The sequence below is a fragment of the Medicago truncatula genome, chromosome 4 (assembly GCF_003473485.1).
Source record: "Medicago truncatula cultivar Jemalong A17 chromosome 4, MtrunA17r5.0-ANR, whole genome shotgun sequence".
Lineage (NCBI taxonomy): Eukaryota > Viridiplantae > Streptophyta > Magnoliopsida > Fabales > Fabaceae > Medicago > Medicago truncatula.
This window is the reverse complement of record NC_053045.1, coordinates 34,463,105-34,481,005: the sequence shown is the minus strand read 5'-3', so window position 1 is coordinate 34,481,005 and position 17,901 is coordinate 34,463,105. Positions and strand designations below refer to the sequence as shown.

The 17,901-nt window shown below is 34.1% G+C and overlaps 1 protein-coding gene across 1 annotated transcript; it reads right to left on the bottom strand.

Annotated features, from left to right (window-relative positions):
• Positions 1-1,239: 1,239 nt before the first annotated feature.
• Positions 1,240-5,239, bottom strand: LOC11413933 (BTB/POZ domain-containing protein At3g05675). The gene is made up of 2 exons (XM_003606854.4): positions 3,880-5,239; positions 1,240-1,863 (listed from the first exon to the last, which is right to left on the bottom strand). Exons 1-2 carry the CDS (start codon positions 5,056-5,058, stop codon positions 1,579-1,581), a joined length of 1,464 nt encoding a protein of 487 aa, XP_003606902.1. The 5' UTR covers positions 5,059-5,239; the 3' UTR covers positions 1,240-1,578.
• Between the last annotated feature and the right edge of the window lie 12,662 nt (positions 5,240-17,901).

Sequence of the window (17,901 nt, the reverse complement as noted above, 5' to 3'; positions counted from 1 at the left end):
TTTTGATCTTCCTTGTGATCATAAATTATCCACATTTATAAAGTAAGGAGTTCCATAATAATTTTCTCAGTTGCTATGGCTTTTCTCGGACAAATGTATCATTTATTACATCATCTTTTAATTTCTTAAACTTGCACTCATACCTTTACACCTTAAGAAGAAAAAGGAAAAGGAGATATTATCATCCATGTGTGTGTTTGGGATATATGGTTAAAAGAAGAAAGGGTTGTCCAAAAAAGCAGGGTTCTTTTTCACATTTGTGGTGGGGGGTGGCATGTATCCACAACTACAATCTTAAAAAAGATGGAAAGAAAATAAATTGGTTTTTGCATTTTCTTCTTGACAAGTTTAGATGATTTTTTTTTTTTTTTTGGAGTAAAAGTTAAGATGGATGCATGATCAGAAGTTTTAAAATTTGTTTTTTTTCTCTTAAACTTCAATTTGGTCACAAACTACAATTTGTGATAATTTTTATAGTAGTATATTTAAATATAAATAAGTTAGATTTGAATTTCAGTTTAGCTAACAAGATTAAATTTGACACAATCATCCAAACACCGCTACTACCGATCTCTCCGACTATTATTTAATTTTTTTAAAATTAATAAAATCCCCGTGAGTTTAACTCAGTTAATAGGGATATTGCATGTTATATGCAAGGGCCGGGGTTCGAACCCCGGACACCCTACTTTTTAATTGTGAGTTCTAGCCACTAGTCTATTTGACCAAAAAAAAATTAATAAATTTATTATTAAATATATGATCCTTTATTATTAAAAAAAAAAAAAAAAAAACTAACTATTTCAGGTAACATTTGCCTTTCATTTTCGTTATTCGATAATGGTAAGATATTTTTTCCACGCTTGAGCTGGATTTAAGTAGAGTGACCAATCTTCATAAAATAAGCATGTTGATTGGCTATATGCAGATACGAACGTCCCACCTTACACCCGTTTTTTGTAACAAACTTTATAGTTAACTTTATAGTTTTTTGCAACAATCTCATCTTTTAAAGAATGTATTTTAAGACGATATAAAATTGTCTAAAAGTTAACTATTGTAAGGCAAAATGATTAGAAGCTAACTTCCGAAAGTGGAGGTGTATGTTAGAAACAACAGAAAGTGCTAATGGTTGACAAGGTTTTAAACTTAACTACTAGGTTTAATTCATCAACAAATTATTAAAATCTATAAACTTCATTCATAAAAACAAAAGGCTCTTCATTTCACATTGTGAACTTGATAAATTTGAAACCTTTCGGTGGAATGAACTATTCATAAAATGTCAAAAGTTTAAGTCGAGAAATGGATTTATCCTTAAGAGAACCAAAGCTTGTATTTTCATTTTGACCTAAAACTTGCTAAGCACCATTTCAACATCTGAGAAATACATGCAACTAAAATATTGCATTCCAAGGAACTTGGTAGCCACACCAACAAGGCGACAACCACTGACCACAGGATAAGGTCTAACTATCTTGGTTACAGTCATCTGTACAATGTTAAGCTTCAACTTTCTGAACATAGTATATACAATCTGCACAGTATTTGACAAGCCAGCCAACAAAGGTCAGGAGATCAGACATCTGATTGATCACAGACAGAATCTAGTTTGAAGGGATGAGCTGCACGCCGGAACCAGGTGTTGAACGCTGTCACCAAATGAGGACAATCTTCAACATTTCGGGTCGAAAAACTGAGGCACTTTTGCAGCAATTCTTGAGCATCTGACATGGGCAGAGTGGAGATAATTCGCAGAAATGTTTCTTCCAGCTCTAGATATAACGATTTGTTGCTAACGGGTGAAAAATCTTTGCAAACAACCAAAACAGGAAGCCAGTCTTCCACGAGTTTCCTTCTCACCTGAATTGAGTAGAGAAAGGTTTGTCTAAGCACTTAAACATTGTCTAAAGCATAAATACTTCGTACTATGGTGCTGATGAATATGCTCTCGTTAAAATGAAACAAATAAAATAAAATATATGGCTGGATAAAATTGTGTCAAATTAGAAAGTCATCTTAGAAAATTTAACTAGACACTGTCGAATGCCATGCAATTAACATGATAAAAAATCAATATCAAATATCTAATGAAAGGAAACGTCAAAATTAGGCAAGGTACAAATTCGACAGCTTTGGGTTACAGCAAAGGTAAACGAAAAAAACTCCTGATACACTTCGTATCAAATGAAGTAATACTGCTTAAATAGATCTCGTCCGAGATCTCTCAAAAGTTAAAACAACCAGGCTATAGGCGCTTTGGTATTTTTGGAAGGCACCTAGGAAAACAGTCAATATTCATTCTATTTTGCATTAATTTGGTATTCGTTTAATTAATATAGTCAGCAAAAGATCATAAGAAAAATAGTGATGCTAATTATTAAGAAGCAAATATAAAACGGAAAACACTGACGCTGTCTTGTCTTTTTATTAAAGGTTGGTCAAATAGCCAATCCGTATCGATGGAAACATGGGATTATGGGTGAAAAAATAACCAACCACAAAACTTTCATATACTTTTGCGATGCCTTACGTCATAACAAGCATTCCCCATTAAAAAAAAAAAGATTAAATTGTTTAAGTCGAAGACAATTTGTAAAACAAGGTTTCACATAATCATATTTGAATATTGTGAAACATCAATAGTTTTCTCAGCTTGACTAGCATATTGGGAACAAATGATGAAAGACTTCAAATGTGAGTTTGGTGGCAGTAAACTTGATTACAAAAAAACAAACTTACTATAAACCAAAATTGCATTGGTAGAATAAATCTTGAGCAAGTTGTTAGTTTTGTATTAAGTTTTGTACAACCATCGTTATTAAGAAAAACATTTACACACAAATCACATAATCTTGGTCCAAAGGCTCGAAACAATTTTTGCAAAAATCAATCATAATCATTTTTCTAAACACGCATCCAATCAGCAGCGAGCTTCTCAAGGACTAAAGGGGGCCATGTCATCTCCAAAAAAAATTATTTTAAGGGGACATCTCCAAACTTTTGATATATATACTGCTATGCGATAAGCATATCACATTGTGCACCTTGGTGCAGTGGATAAGAGTAGTTGCTTCACTATTAAGCGCGCGGTTTCGAAACTTGGGTATGTATTTTTTGTATCTCCGTTAATCTTTCTTGATCAAGATAACAAAATAAAGGCTCAAAATGGAATATATCGGACTCGAACCCAGTACCTCTCATTAAAATAAAGAGACCAACACATTGCGCCAACATTAATTACTTCAATATATGTATAAATAAATAAATTATATGTATATTTTTGGCCCCCTCAAAAAATGATGTCAAGCGCCGCCACCGATTATTCAATTGCATTAATCAGATCAATGTAAGTATGTAACTTTTGAAGTTTCAAACAAAAAAGACCAAAAAGGGAAAAATTAACTAATTCTCAACAATTCAAACTAATAAACTTAGACCACATTGCAATTAGGAAGTTAGAGGTGCTGAACTAAACCCCTATTGCAGCTTTTAAGACCTAGTTGCATTAGTTTAACATACAACATACAAGAGCTTGTCAACTGAAATATCTATCAAGTTCTTGGCCTACACAAAATCCCTTATAAGTTTATTGCTACTTAAATATAACTAACTTAAATGAGAAACTTATCAAATTCTTTCTTAAAATAGCATTCCAAATCTACATTCTCCATGCAAAGACACACACTAGATAGTAATTTAGTAACACCGACACTTCAAATTGAACACGTGTCTGGTATTTGACAGAACAACTCGACATCCACCCATGTAATTACATTCAATCACTACCATTTTCATAAAATGTCTAAATGTCCGTGCTTCATATATACTACAATAGCATACTATCGAAAAAAGGAAAGGTTAACAGGTAGATGTTACCTGAGTAGAAGCTACAACGGTGCCAGCACAAACAGCATGAGCAAGCTTAGAAGTACACCTAAGAATAACAGCAGGAAGACCGGGAACGATATTCCTCCATGCATCTTCCCCAAACGCCTTCTTCAAATCACCCGTAAAAGCTTCTTGCTCACTCCATTCCCGCACGGCTGCATCTGCAACCCTAAGCTCAACCATCCTCTCCACAAGCCATAACAAATGCTTCCCAATAGTAGAAGCCTTATGCAAATTCACCCTCTGCATTGCTTCCGTTTCATTTTCATTATGATCCCCTCTAAAAACCGGACTCGAATAATCCTCCAATGATTGCTTCACCGTTTTCAAACTCCCCCTAAACGCTTTCTCCAAAACCCTCTTCACCGTTTCCCTCGAAGATACATCCCTTAATATCTTCCCTACAAACGCTTTCACGAATGCGGTGTTACCGTAATTGTTCATCGCCGATGAAATTAAACCTTCCAGCATTTCTTCACAAGCATTTTCTCCTACAGGTGAAACCCTAGCAATGAGTTCCTTTGATTCTTCTTCGCTTAGAAATGGAATTAGGTTAACGACTCGGTTTTCTTCTTCCTCCGTCCACGGCACCGCTTCGAGGTAACGCACACACCACCGAACGCAGTCTTCGAAAAGCAATTCAAGCGCCACCGGAAGCAAATCAAGCGCGGTGGAAACGTTTTCCACCGCATTTGTGAAATCGTTTGTGTAGAGAAGCTCAAGGACGGTAAGATGATTCTGGATTGAGCCTGGAGAAGGTGGAACACCGAGATTGAGACGAAAGAGTTCGTGATCGGTGATTTGCTCCGGTGAAGGTTGAGGATGTACGTTGTTGATCCATCGGTCGGATAACAGAGCGGAGAAGTACTTCGCGCGGCGGAGGATGTCGGAGTGGAGGTAGACATGGAGATCAGAGATTGGCGCGGAGTCGACGGAGATGGAGGAGGGAGATTCCGGCGGGGTGATGGTGTCGGTGAAGAGACGGAGGATGACGTCTGCGGTGGAGGAATCGTTGAATAAGAAGGCGGAGGTGGTCGGAGAGAGACAGTGGTGGTTTTGGTTTATGTCGAAGAATGATGAGTTGGCGATTGCGGCGGTGGAGGAAATGCGAGTGGTGGTGGTGGTGGTGCGTTGTCTCTTTCTAAGAATGCCGGCGGTGGGAATCATTTCTGGGGAAATGAGAAGGAAATTTGAGGGAATTGAATGGAATTGGAAGGGAAGGAAATGGAGAAGATTTTTGTGCGTTTTGGGAGAGATGAAATTAGATCAATGGGAGATGATTTTTTTTTTGAAGGAATCAATGGGAGATGATGTAACTGTTTCTTTCGTTTATGTAATTAAATTAACTTTCAAATCCTTTTTTGAGCTATATGTGGATAAGGTCCAACTATCAAATATATATATATATATATATATATATATATATATATATAGAACATATCTAGTGAGAATGAGTTTGTTATGTAAGAATGTGAGAATGTTTTATCAGTCATTAGATTAAAAAGTAAAGGTTGAGATTAAAAGTGAGCATGTTAACCAAATCTCACTCAATTCTTTTTACGTTTTTCATTCTATTAGTTAGCTTTTCTTCTTCCTGAGATTTTTCTTCTTCCTTCTGGAGGGAGATACTGTTTCTTCTTCCCCCCTCAACAACTATGTTCTTCTCCGGCGACCCCAACCTTCACCGGCGCAAAGTCCGCCGTATCCACCTTCCACCAGTGATTCGAGGTGCCACCATCACTTTCCTACACCCATACTGTCGGCAACCCTCTTCTCCGGCGACCCCAACCTTCACCGGCGCAAAGTCCGCCGTCTCCACCTTCCTACCACTGATTTGAGGTGCCGCCGCCACCTTCCTACACCCATTCACGGTCAATTATGTTTGTTTGTTTGGATCTATATAAACACAATTTCTTTGGAAAAAAAATGGAAATTGGAAATCATGTTGGAGACAACCCCTTTTATGATCCCTTACTGGTTTAGCGTTGGATTGAAATCATAAAAATTGGGATTTTCGTCTGTTTTCAGATTTCATTTGTTTAGAGATGAATACTTCCTGTGTTATTGATGCAATTGGTTGATGTTTCCTCTTCTTTTGCTGGTTTGCTGGAAATTTAAAAAAATAAAAAATCAATATGACCTAAATTAATTAAAGAAGAATACATGGTGAAGATGAAGGAAAGAGAACATAATCAAAGATTGGATTCCAAAGAGTGAGAAGGTGAAAAGAAATTACCAGTCACGATGAAGAAGAAAGAGAAATGGATTTTGGAAATATAATAGACTATGGAGAGACACATGAGCATTTGAATGTTATTATTTAATCTCAACCATCTATTTTTAATCTAATGGCTGATAAAACATTCTCATATTCTCACATAAGAAACTCATTCTCACTAGATATGTTCTCTCTATATATATATATATATATAGGGGATGTATCAAATGAGAGGAAGTGTTATAATGAGAGGGTGAGAGGAATAGATTATGACCCTTGGATGAAAATGAACAGTCCAGATTAAAAGGTTCACTTAAACAATGCACGTGACTTTTTTGGTTGGTCTACGTGCTTGCTGCCTGCCATTTCTTCTTCCTCCTTCTTCTTCTCTCTCTCACTCTCAGAAACTTGCGTTAGCTTATGTTCCTGTTCTTTGATTTTCTTGTGTGCTTTCCTCCCAACAATCTAGACTAATAACCAACACGCTAGATGAAAGTTCCCTTTTTGATGGTTTTGATAATTTCATTCTATCAAAATTGAAAATTCATATTTATCTCTCAAATTAACTCTGTAACTAAAAAAAATATGTTTCTTTAATTAATCATAATTTGTGTAAATGAAATTGGATAAATCTCCTTATCAATTTGGTCTTCCACCATAAACATGAAGAAGCTTCTTTTGAACTATAAACGTGAAGCTTCCTAAACAAAAACAATTATCCATAGCTTCAAAGGGCATATCATAGGACATAGATCTGAAGCCTTGAAATTTCAATTTCAATTTCAAGAGTACAGTGAAGATTTTATTTTATATGAACCAGATGTGAGATGCCTTTGTATATCTCTACGTTTGATTCTACAGATTTAAAAATAAATAAAAATCATGCTTTAACATCCAGAACATGGACAGAGTTATAGAGATTAGAGAGCAAGTTGAAAGAGACGAAGAAATGAAAGGCGCGTGGGGAAACCGTGAAACTAAGGGAGGTGTATTGGATTAGGATTTTAAAGGACAATTTTTATTTAAAAAGTCTTAAGGATTTTAAAAGACTTTGCATGATTTTAATGACTTTCATGATTTTAATAGATTTCAACGGATTTACATCATAAGATTTTAAAGGATTTGAAAAGATTTTATGGATTTTATAAGATTTCAAAAGATTTTAAGGATTCATTGGAAAGAAATAGAGATGGCAATGGGTACCCAATGGGTAGGGTACTATAGTATCCATCCCCATACCCGCGTTTGTAAAAAATGTCTGTACCCGTGCCCGTATGTACCCGTGCCCGTACCCTCGTGGGCAACAACTTTAGTGCCCTTCCCCATATCCTATGGGCACTTAAGTACCCATACCCGCACCCATTACCCGCACTTTAGCCATGGAAAGATAATAAAAATTACCAGACTTGAAATAAAACTATGATCCAAATTTTTTTAAATCAACTTACGAAATAATGTGAATCGTAATATTTAACCAAATAAAAAAAACATCCAAATTATTCGTGGAAAGAAAAAAAATAGATACCTTGCATCAATTATACGTTAAAAAGTTACAGTTGTATGTTAAAATCATAATAAATTGTTACTAAAGTTTTTATTAATCTGTTTTAGGTTTAAGGTTAGGCTTAAATAGTTAAATTGATTAATTAATTGTACACCAAAAATAAATAAATTATTTATAATATTATATAAATACATATATGTGGGTTGCGGGGCTGGGTAGTACAGTGCTCATTGTAACAGCCCGATTTTTAACTAGATTTATTTTAATTACTTTTAATTGTGTTTGTGTGTGATTAATTGTGCTTGTGTGTATTTAATTGTCGTCGGGTGCATTTACGTGGATTACCGTATTAGAAGGGTATTTTAGTCATTTGACGGGTGAGGGTAAAATGGTAATTTTGGTGAGAATTATTTTAATAATTAGTGAGAACCCTTATTGTACTAAATTACTAGTGTAGTGATTAGTTTTCACCGTTAGTGACCGTTGGTTACATTTTACCGTTATTAATTAAAATATCGTTTGGAGTGTAGTAATATTTTTGGTTTGAATATAAATGGGTTAAGCCCACTAGAAACTAAGTTAAGCCCATTAGTGGAGATAACACTAGGGTTGTGTTAGAAGAACCAATTCATTCATTTCACAAACATTTCTAGAGAGAGGTAGAGAGAGAAAGAGGTAAAGAGAATAGCAAAAGGATTTTGGAGAGAAGAACTTGAAGAATCCAATTGGGTAAGCTTAGGAGCTAAATTGAAGCAAGAGTTTGGGTTAATCTTCTTCTAAGGTAAGGGGGTTAGTTATTATCATAATCAATTTCAAATTTTACATCTTTTCATGTTGTATGAAAATGGGTTGATGAACAATTCATGTCAAATTCGTGCTCTTGTTATGTTGCTGTTTCTTATACTTGAATTGATGATTATGGTATGTTTGTGGATGAAATTACATGGTTCAATCTATGTATAAATGTCAAGTTGTGAAATTTTGCTTAATTAATGATTTGTGATAAGTTGTGTTGAATTGAGGAGAGAAACAAGTTTCAATGGATGTTGTTGTTGACAAAACATGTTGTTGTGAGTGAATTATAACTTGGGTATACTTAATTATGGATTAATGATGAAAAATGAAATGTTGTTGTTGTTTTGAGAAAATGGGTCAATGATGATTTTGTTTAAAATGATGTTTGAATCAAGTTTGTATATGGATTTGAGTACCTTTTCATGTCTAAAAACATTTGGGTAAACCTTTGGGATCAATTTGGATATTGGGAAGTCAAAAATTGGGATTTTGGGGTGAAAATGGATTTTTCACGAAAACAGAATTTTCTGAAACCTGTCATGACTCGCGAGGCGAGTGGGAGGCGAGCCGGTGGCGAGTAGCTACTGGAATTGCTCGCCACGACGAGTAACCCTTACTCGCGAGGCGAGTAGCCCAGTGTCAGCTTCCCTGTTTCGCACTCTTGCTCCCTTCTTGCATATTTTTGTTTTGAATTGAACTCTAGTGTAAACATGAAAGTTTTAGATAAATATGTTATTGTTCTAATGGCTTTGGTTTGATATTCAAATGATTTTTAGAACTTGGGTTAGGATCAAATTAATACACATGAGTTATGTGGATTCTTTGTGAAAACTTATCATAAATATTTTCTTTATAAACCGTGAGACTTTTCCAAACTTAGTAATGGGTTAATGAGGTACTTAGAGTGAATAATTGAATATGCATGTATATGTTTGAAGTATGCTTTGTGATAAGTGATGTTTGTTGATTAATGAAAATCATGTGATTGATGTTGAATGACATTGTTGATTATTGATAAATATGTTGATGTGTGATGATGAATACTATGATTTATTTGTGTGGGCATGTTTTCTTGATAATGCAATGTTGTGGAGATAATCAATATAATTGGGTGTTGTCCTATATATTGAGTTGAGATTGTGAATTGTTGTCGCATTATCGAGTCCTTATACATGTCCATGCATCATAGTCGTTGTTGCTGTAAAAGGGATGACTCTTTTACTTCGAGATTATTGTAAGGCAGGTGTGAGCCCTTACATTCGGTGTGCAAGTGGCATCGAAAGGTGACGACCTTGTTGAGATTTGGTACCGCATACATTTATGTGTCCATAAGTGCATATCATAGCATGAGTTCTATGTGAATTATGTGATTGGTGATGAATTGAGATGAATGAATGTTGATAATGATTGTTTATGATTGATGTTGTGAATGAATATTTATGATTGGATAATTATTCATCTGATTGATATATGTGGATACGAACTATCAAGTTGTGGTATAAGTATTTATGCGTGACTAATATTATTCAAGTACATGATATTATTTGATTTGATTATTCTCTGGATTATGATAATGTAATGCTTACCCCTAGTGGTTTTAACCGCCTACTTGTCTGTATGGGTGAGTAGACGTTGTGCAGGAGTAGTCTCGGTGAGTCTTTGCGTGGGATATCGAGAGCTTCCTCCGATATCGGTGTCGTGTCGGCTCTGATCTAGGCTTGTCGTGTCGGTCTAGATTAGGTTGTTATATTTTTCCTTTGAATTATTATTTTGTTGATGACTACCCGTATGTTTGGGTTTTGAGATTTATCTTTGGGATATGATTTATTTGCTTATGGCATGTATATATTTGATCACTCTGATTTGTATTCCGCTGTAACTGTTGAGGTTTACATACATGTCTATCGGTTTTTGAAATTTGAATAAGACGTAATCTCTATTTCTTGAATAAATGTATTATTCGCATGTCTAATTGCTTTAATAGAAATAGGAGCGTTACACCCATACCCGTGCCCATACCCATATAAATTTGCGGGTAATTACCCATACCCAAGCCCGGACCCATGAAAGCAGGGTTTTACCCTACCCATAGCGGGTATTTTTTGCGGGTGCCCATAGGGTCTGGGTCCAATTGCCATCCCTAGAAAGAAATGATTATAACACACTCTTTTACAATATTCTCAATACAAACTCTTTTATTTTTATTTTTTATTTTTTTACGAAACCGTTAGACAATACAAACTCTTTTACATCATAAGATTTTCAGATTTGAAATTATTGTATCAATTTTTAAGAAAAATTCAAAATGACCCGTGGATTAAAGAATATTATAAATCTATAATATCAAATTGACTAATAATAATAAAAAAAATGTCTTATCCCATAAGTGTAGCTCTGTTGGTAACTACCAGGGATAACTTCTGCAGAGGTTGGAGTTCAAACCCCGAATTCCCCAGTTCTCCACACATATAATGTGTGTGAATCTAGCCACTATTACTTGACAAAAAAAAATTAATAATAAAAATGCCTTAAAAAAATAATGGCCACTTAACAGTAATAGACATATAATTGTACAAAAAAAAAAAGTAATAGGCATATAACAACAACAAAACAATCTGCTAAAAAAATAAATAATAATGAGAATAAATTAGTAGAAAAAAATGACTTGAACAAAACTTCAGTAAAATCACCGAATTATTTTAATACTTGAAATAGTCTCTATGAAACTATAGCAAAATCACTTGAAATGAATTCCGTTTATTATGTATTTCCTGTAACACTTAAAATTCTGTTTGTTACGTATTTCCTGTAATACTTGAAATGTAATAATATGGAACGTGCACAGAAACAATATTTTTTTTTACTGGAGCATGAACAACAACGTTGTGACCGAAGAAACAACTTCTGTAAAAAAGAAAATAACGAGAAGCAAAAAAATCTCAAGGCTATGTGTGGGAGACAAAAAAGTCTCAAGGCTAGGTGTGAGATTGTTGGTAGATACATTTTACACTAAAAAGTCTCACAAAATCCATTACTCACAATAATCCATTAAAATCCTTAGAATTTTGAATACCAATAAACAATTTTTAAGTTGTGTAAAATCTCAATTGAATACCTCTGGATTTTATTGGACTCATTAAAAAATCCTAATTGAATACCACAAGAATGTTTTAGATTCCTTAAAAGTCTTGATTGAATACCTAAAGACATTTTTAAAACAAAAAAGTCTTTTAAAATCCTTTGAAATCTCAATTGAATACACTATCTCAACCGATGACTTAAATCTAATGGCTATTATTTGGTCCTCTCACCCTCTCATTATAACACTTCCTCTCATTTGATATATATGAGGTTTGCTAGGATACACCCACTAGTTTTTATTAAGGTGTATTTTAGCAAAGATATAACTAAAAAATTGTTAAATACACCTTAAAGTGAATGTTGCTAAAACACACCTTCTAAAAAATAAGTGGGTGTATGTTAGCAACTCCTATAGGCATTTGTTAGGATACACCCACTTATTTTTTAGAAGGTGTGTTTTAGCAAGTTATAACTAAAAAGTAGTTAAATACACCTTAAGGTGTAGCTTGCTAAAACACTCCCACATAAAAACTAGTTGGTGTGTTCTAGCAAATCCATATATATATATTCCACCTCGTCAAAGAAAATGAAATATATCCTTAAAAAAATAAGAGGAATGATAAGTGAACACAAAATATTTAACACAAAAACAACACCATGGACAGTTTTGTCATTTCAACCATAAAATAAGGGCAATTTTGTAAAATTCCTACACCCTGTCTTCTAACATTTCTGTCGTACATCACCATTCTTCTAACCATCACCACCACCACCGTTCTCCTCTTCCGCTCCTCACCACCGCACCCCATTTTCAACCACCATCGTCCTCACCGCAATCAATTCGTTCAGATCTCTTCTCCCTCACATCACCGGCAAACCGCTCAGATCACCACCACCACACCGATGTCGACCTTCTCTGCAACACTGCCTTCCGTTCATCTTCTCGACAAACCTTCAAGCGACTAGTTGGTGAGATGGTTGATGGCCGGATCTGAGTCAATGGGAGAAACAACCGCCGAATCTGAGACGACGGGAGAGGACCGGAGTGAGAGGAAGGAGAGGTGGTGGTGTTTTTATAGTGAAGTTTTTTAGGAAGACAATTGAAGAGGAAGGGGATGGTGGTTACAGCCACTGAGAGAGAGAAGAAATGGACAAAAAAAGAAAAGAAAAAAGAAGATGTATTCAACAAAAGTACAATACAGTAGAATACATGTATGGTGTCATTTATGCGTCATATTTTTTGTGTCCAATTATCATTTCTCAAAAAATAAATATGAAATATGAAAGTGAATTGCAATGGGAATGAAAACTGGTCTTGCACTCGTAGTTGTTTTGGTTTCATAGGATCCCTTGCACCTTACATTGATATTAATGATTTACATTGTCATTTAAAGATGTTTTCTCTTTTAACGGCCTCCATGCACAAATTCTTTACATTCAGCTACCTTCATTTGTCATAGACCTCATAAATAATATGCAACACAGGTTCAATGCTTCTCTAGAGGATGTATTCATATCGACTCATAACAAAAATGACATATATATCGTTAATTGTGGATATTCTTTGGATGTTGGCTCGCATGAGTCATGTAATCATTTCTAACTCTCCTCCTTCTTGGTCTTGGATTTGGAAATTACAATCGTCGGAGAAGATTAAGTCCATTTTTTAGTTAGCTTGCCACAACTCGGTACCCACCCTCTCTATGCTAAATCGTAGAAATATCATGGTGAAGCTTTTCTTCATTATGTGTGTGATTGCACCCATTCTAAACACTTGTGGTAGTAGGCCATATTTAATCAATATGACCTTTTCTCCAATGAAGACGCTATAAATTGGATCAAGAATAGGGTGATGGGCCCTCACTCTTTCCTTTTTGCAGCAACCATTTGGTGGACATGGAGGAATCAAAACATGATGTGCTTAGGCAATGAGAACTGGTTGAACGCTAAATTATCCTATGGTTGATACCCTCAAAGCTTGCTATCCTTCCATCTCTAATACTACCGATGAAAGCCAATTCATCAACTGGAACAACAACAATCTTTGTTGTGTCATCCGTAATGTTGATTGAAGTTGCCTTGGATCTCTTATAAGAGCTGGTTATGGAGGAATTTTAAGAAATGATGCAGGTTTTTTCTTGTCAGACTTTTCTGTGTACATTCAAAATTCATCTGATATCTTGTATGTTGGGCTTTATGCCATCTATAAGGGTATCTTGTTGGCCAAAGAAATGGGTATTACTAATTTTGTTTTCTACTCTGATTCTTTACATTATATCAACATCCTTAATGGCCCCCCAATGAGGTTACATGCTTATGTTGTTTTAATTCAAGACATAAAAGAGTTATTGGAGTAGGGAAATGTTATGGTTAATCACACCTTTATAGAAGGGAATTAATGTGAGGATTTTTTGCCAAGTTTAGTGACTCTTCTGATGTTGAGTTTCTTCGGCATGAGTCTCCTCCGTTGAACCTCAAGAATCTTCTCCAAGGTGATGCGGCTGAAATTTTTTATTTGAGAGTGTAACACTCTTTTTATTATTTTTTTTCTTGTTTTATTTTAGCCTTGTATACCGAAAAAAAAAAACGGAACACAAACTAAACAGAAGAGGAAAATGTGATCAAACAATGTGAAGGAAAACAAAATTAGAAGAAAGGTAAAACAAAGTGAGAAATAAAAAAGAAGAGGAGATCTAGTTTCGCCATCGACCCTCGACGCTCCACAAATGGAAAAAGACATAAATGGAGAGAATCTAGTTTTCATTTGCCGCCATCGACCCTCGGAGTCAAGATCCTCTCCATATATGTCATTTTCCATTTGTTTCATTTGAAGAGATAAAGACCCATAAAAAGTAATAAAAAAATGATGATGGGGCCCACTTAATGGTAGGACCCACAACCTTTTTGTGTGTATCCAGTGACAGATCCAAGATTTTTGAATAGTCGGGGCACTATATATAAAAATTTGTAGCATTAATAATTGTCCTCTACGATTATTCATATTATGGAAACTTTGAATAATATGTCTATAAAAATAACTAAACAATCATTTAACCAGTCATCCCCTACTTGATTTCACATCTAATTCTTAACAATAGTTTGAGATATATGATAATAAGTGTGGGCCAAGAGAGAAATAATTTGTGGTAAGTGTGATCCTTATGGTCAAAACGTCAACTATTGATACATTATACTACAAAAAAATTGTTTCTAAAAATTTTGTGTGGCCACAAGCCCACAAATCCTACAAACTGCATCTTTCCTTGTGTATATCTCTTTCTAAATGACATTCTCCATTTATTTTTATAAATGGAGAGGATCATTACTCATCGATTCAGCTTCTCTCATTTTTCTAGGTTTACTCTTGGAACTGTTTCCCCACAATTTACTGATTTGTTCAATTCATTCCTTATTTGTTTCTTATACTTCATGTTTGTTGAGAAGTGGAAATAGAGTTAAATTGTTTAGGTCTGTTTGTATATGTGCTCATCAACATGTTCTTTTTGGCTCTCACAAAAAGTGTTTACCACATTTTGATTTTATTCCTCACTCAAGACTAGAAGAATATATATTAGCATCTAATTATCCTGAGGTGTCTTAACCTTTAAAGATGGTGGATTTCTTTGGTACAGTTTTCAATTTTTTAGTTACGCTAATTTTATAACTTGCTTACATTTTGTTTTTTATTGCAACATGTTTTGTTTGTCAATTGAATATCCCGTTGATTATTTTTTATATTTGATTTAGTTATTTTTTATTAAAGTAAATAAGGCTTAGTAGTTGTTTGGCCAAAGGAAACTAATCTTAATAGTATTGGTTCCGTCTCTTTTTTATGTTCATTTCCTCAATTACAAGTTCAAAGAAATCTAAAGTGGGATGGTTATAGGTGAAGAGTTATGCTTATGAATTAAAACAACGACTATTTTGAATATCTTTTTATTGGTTGTAGATTTGAAAGATGACTTTCAATACATGCAAGTATTATATTGATTGAAATATAAATTTTCCATGTTAATGAAATGAGAAATGCTATTATTAGTAAAAAAAAGGTTAGCTAAAGTTTCACGACACATGTGAAATGTTTTTATTGCATGATTATTGTTGACCCGCTTGTTATCCACCCATCACAACCATGTAATTCCGCTAGCATTAAATTTTAATTGGCCAAAGGTTTTTTTGGGATGCTTTTCGCAAAGCTTTTGTCGCCGTAAATAACATAGTTCTAATAAAATTTGATTCTTTTTCCACATGTTAATCGAGGAATGTTGGGATATAATTTTTGTGGTGGTCGGAGTTTGAACCTTGAACCTTACATATTTTTATGTATTGTTCATGCCAATTGAGTTAAACTCACGAGGACAAAACTATGTCATTTTATTGATAATTAAAGGATACAATTATGTCTTCCCTTTCTCTTATTATTTGCATTACACTACACACACCGTCAAAATTATTATAAGGTTATCATATAGCTGCATCCAGAATATTTTAGTACTTGATAAAACAATTGTTTAATAAACAAGGCATCTCATGCTAAATTAATCTATAACACTATTTTATCATTATGTTCAAATTATATAATTATTCTCCAGAACATTCTGGTCTTTATTATAACTGTTTAAACACTTAACTTTGTTTAATCCAGAACATTATGGTCCTAGTTAAAAGATTCTTATAAACTTTATTTAATCTAGAATATACAGCTTCTTGATATAACGGTTACCTTATATCAAAACTATATAATTTTACATTTGTCTAACCTTTACCAAGAAATTTTCGTGAGTATATAAACTTGTTAAAGTTTCAGAATTAAATTTAAAAAGGGTCACAATTCAAACCCCTTTCTTGCGACGTTTATTGCTACCTCAGGTTACGCTGCTGTGTTTCTTATCTAAAGATAAATGGTTTGATTTTTTGTTAGGCAAAAAAATATGAAATATAAAACTTGTTTAGGGTCTCACAAAGAACCAGAGGATGTGGCAATGGAAGCTATTCATTGCTAATTCACTCACAAAACTTAATATGTGTCTATCTCTTGTTGAACAAGACATATTTGCTTTGCTTTTGCTTTTTGCTTTTCACCTACTGTACTGTTCATAAAGTAAGCATGTGCTGAGCTGAACATTCTAACCATCAGAATGTTCCATCTGTTTCACTTAGGATGATTTGTAAGACTACCATTTGATGTAATCAAATCCTAATAGTGAAACAACAATGAAGAGCAGTGATATTAACATCTAGGATGATATTCCCTTGTAGAATATTCCTAGTACATCAATGTTCATGGTCTTAAATGAACATTGAATATCCTTTTTGACATAATCCTTGTATATGTCTTTATTGCTTAATTGATCCATGCAGATGTACTTTCCTGTACATATATCCATGTCACATGTGCCTTGCATGACCTTGATCAAAGTTCTTGAGATTCTTGGCTTGTATAAGAACATCCTTCTGATCTCTGCTTGAACATTGTGATCTTCGAGCAACATTCTGATCTAACTTTCTGACCTCCGTGTTAGATCATGAATTCAAATTTTCTTTGATTTCTTGATTCTTGGTATGATTTAAACCTTGTTCATGTCTTAGTAAAACACGCAAGATCACAAGTTAAATACCAAGGAATTAATCAAAGTCCATTAATTCTCTAATCATATTGGTTTATTATCTTTAAAATTAATTAGGGATTTTGCCTCAACAATCTAAACCTGAGTTTGTTCTCCAGAAGAGGAATCTTGAGACTCAACTCACGGGCCGGAGAACTTGAAGAGTCAACTTGTTGTTCAAAATGTAAAAAAACCATAATATTATACAATATTATTACGTGACACTTTAATTCTCCTCTCAAGCAAATAATTTTAATTATGTTTTTGTTGAATCAAATAACTTTATTTTTGTTAAATGTGATGAACTTTATTTATAGATGATTTGACTTCACCTCTCCATTAAATATCCATTTGCATCCCTACACTTTTTCTATAGATGATTTGGTTTCACCCCTCCAAACCATTTTCTCCCAAAATATTTATTTCACAATTTTGTTATGTGAAAGCCGTCAAGAGATGTCATATCAACTGAATCTATGAAAATTGTTCCTTTCAATTGCTATTCAAAGGCCAAATACCACTTTTAGTCCTTTTAGTTTGACAGAATTCTCAAGTTAGTCCTTTAAGTTTTGAAAGTTTCAATTAGATCCTTTTAGTTTTACAGAATTCCCAAGTTAGTCCTTTAAGTTTCAAAAGTTTCAAATAGGTCCTTTTAGTTTGACATAATTCCCAAGTTAGTCATTTAAGTTTCAAAAGTTTCAAATAGGTCATTTTAGTTGATAAACTATTTCACTGTCACCATTTCAAAAGTTTCAAATAAGTCCTTTTAGTTTGAAACTTTTGAAACTTAAAGGGCTAACTTGGAA

What these genes read in the sequence shown, in the direction of transcription:
- LOC11413933 (XM_003606854.4), bottom strand. Translation starts at nt 5,058, where the DNA reads ATGATTCCCACCGCCGGCATTCTTAGAAAGAGACAACGCACCACCACC. An exon ending in CCGTTGTAGCTTCTACTCAG is followed by an intron (nt 1,864 to 3,879) that starts GTAACATCTACC and finishes TACTCAATTCAG; the next exon opens with GTGAGAAGGAAACTCGTGGA.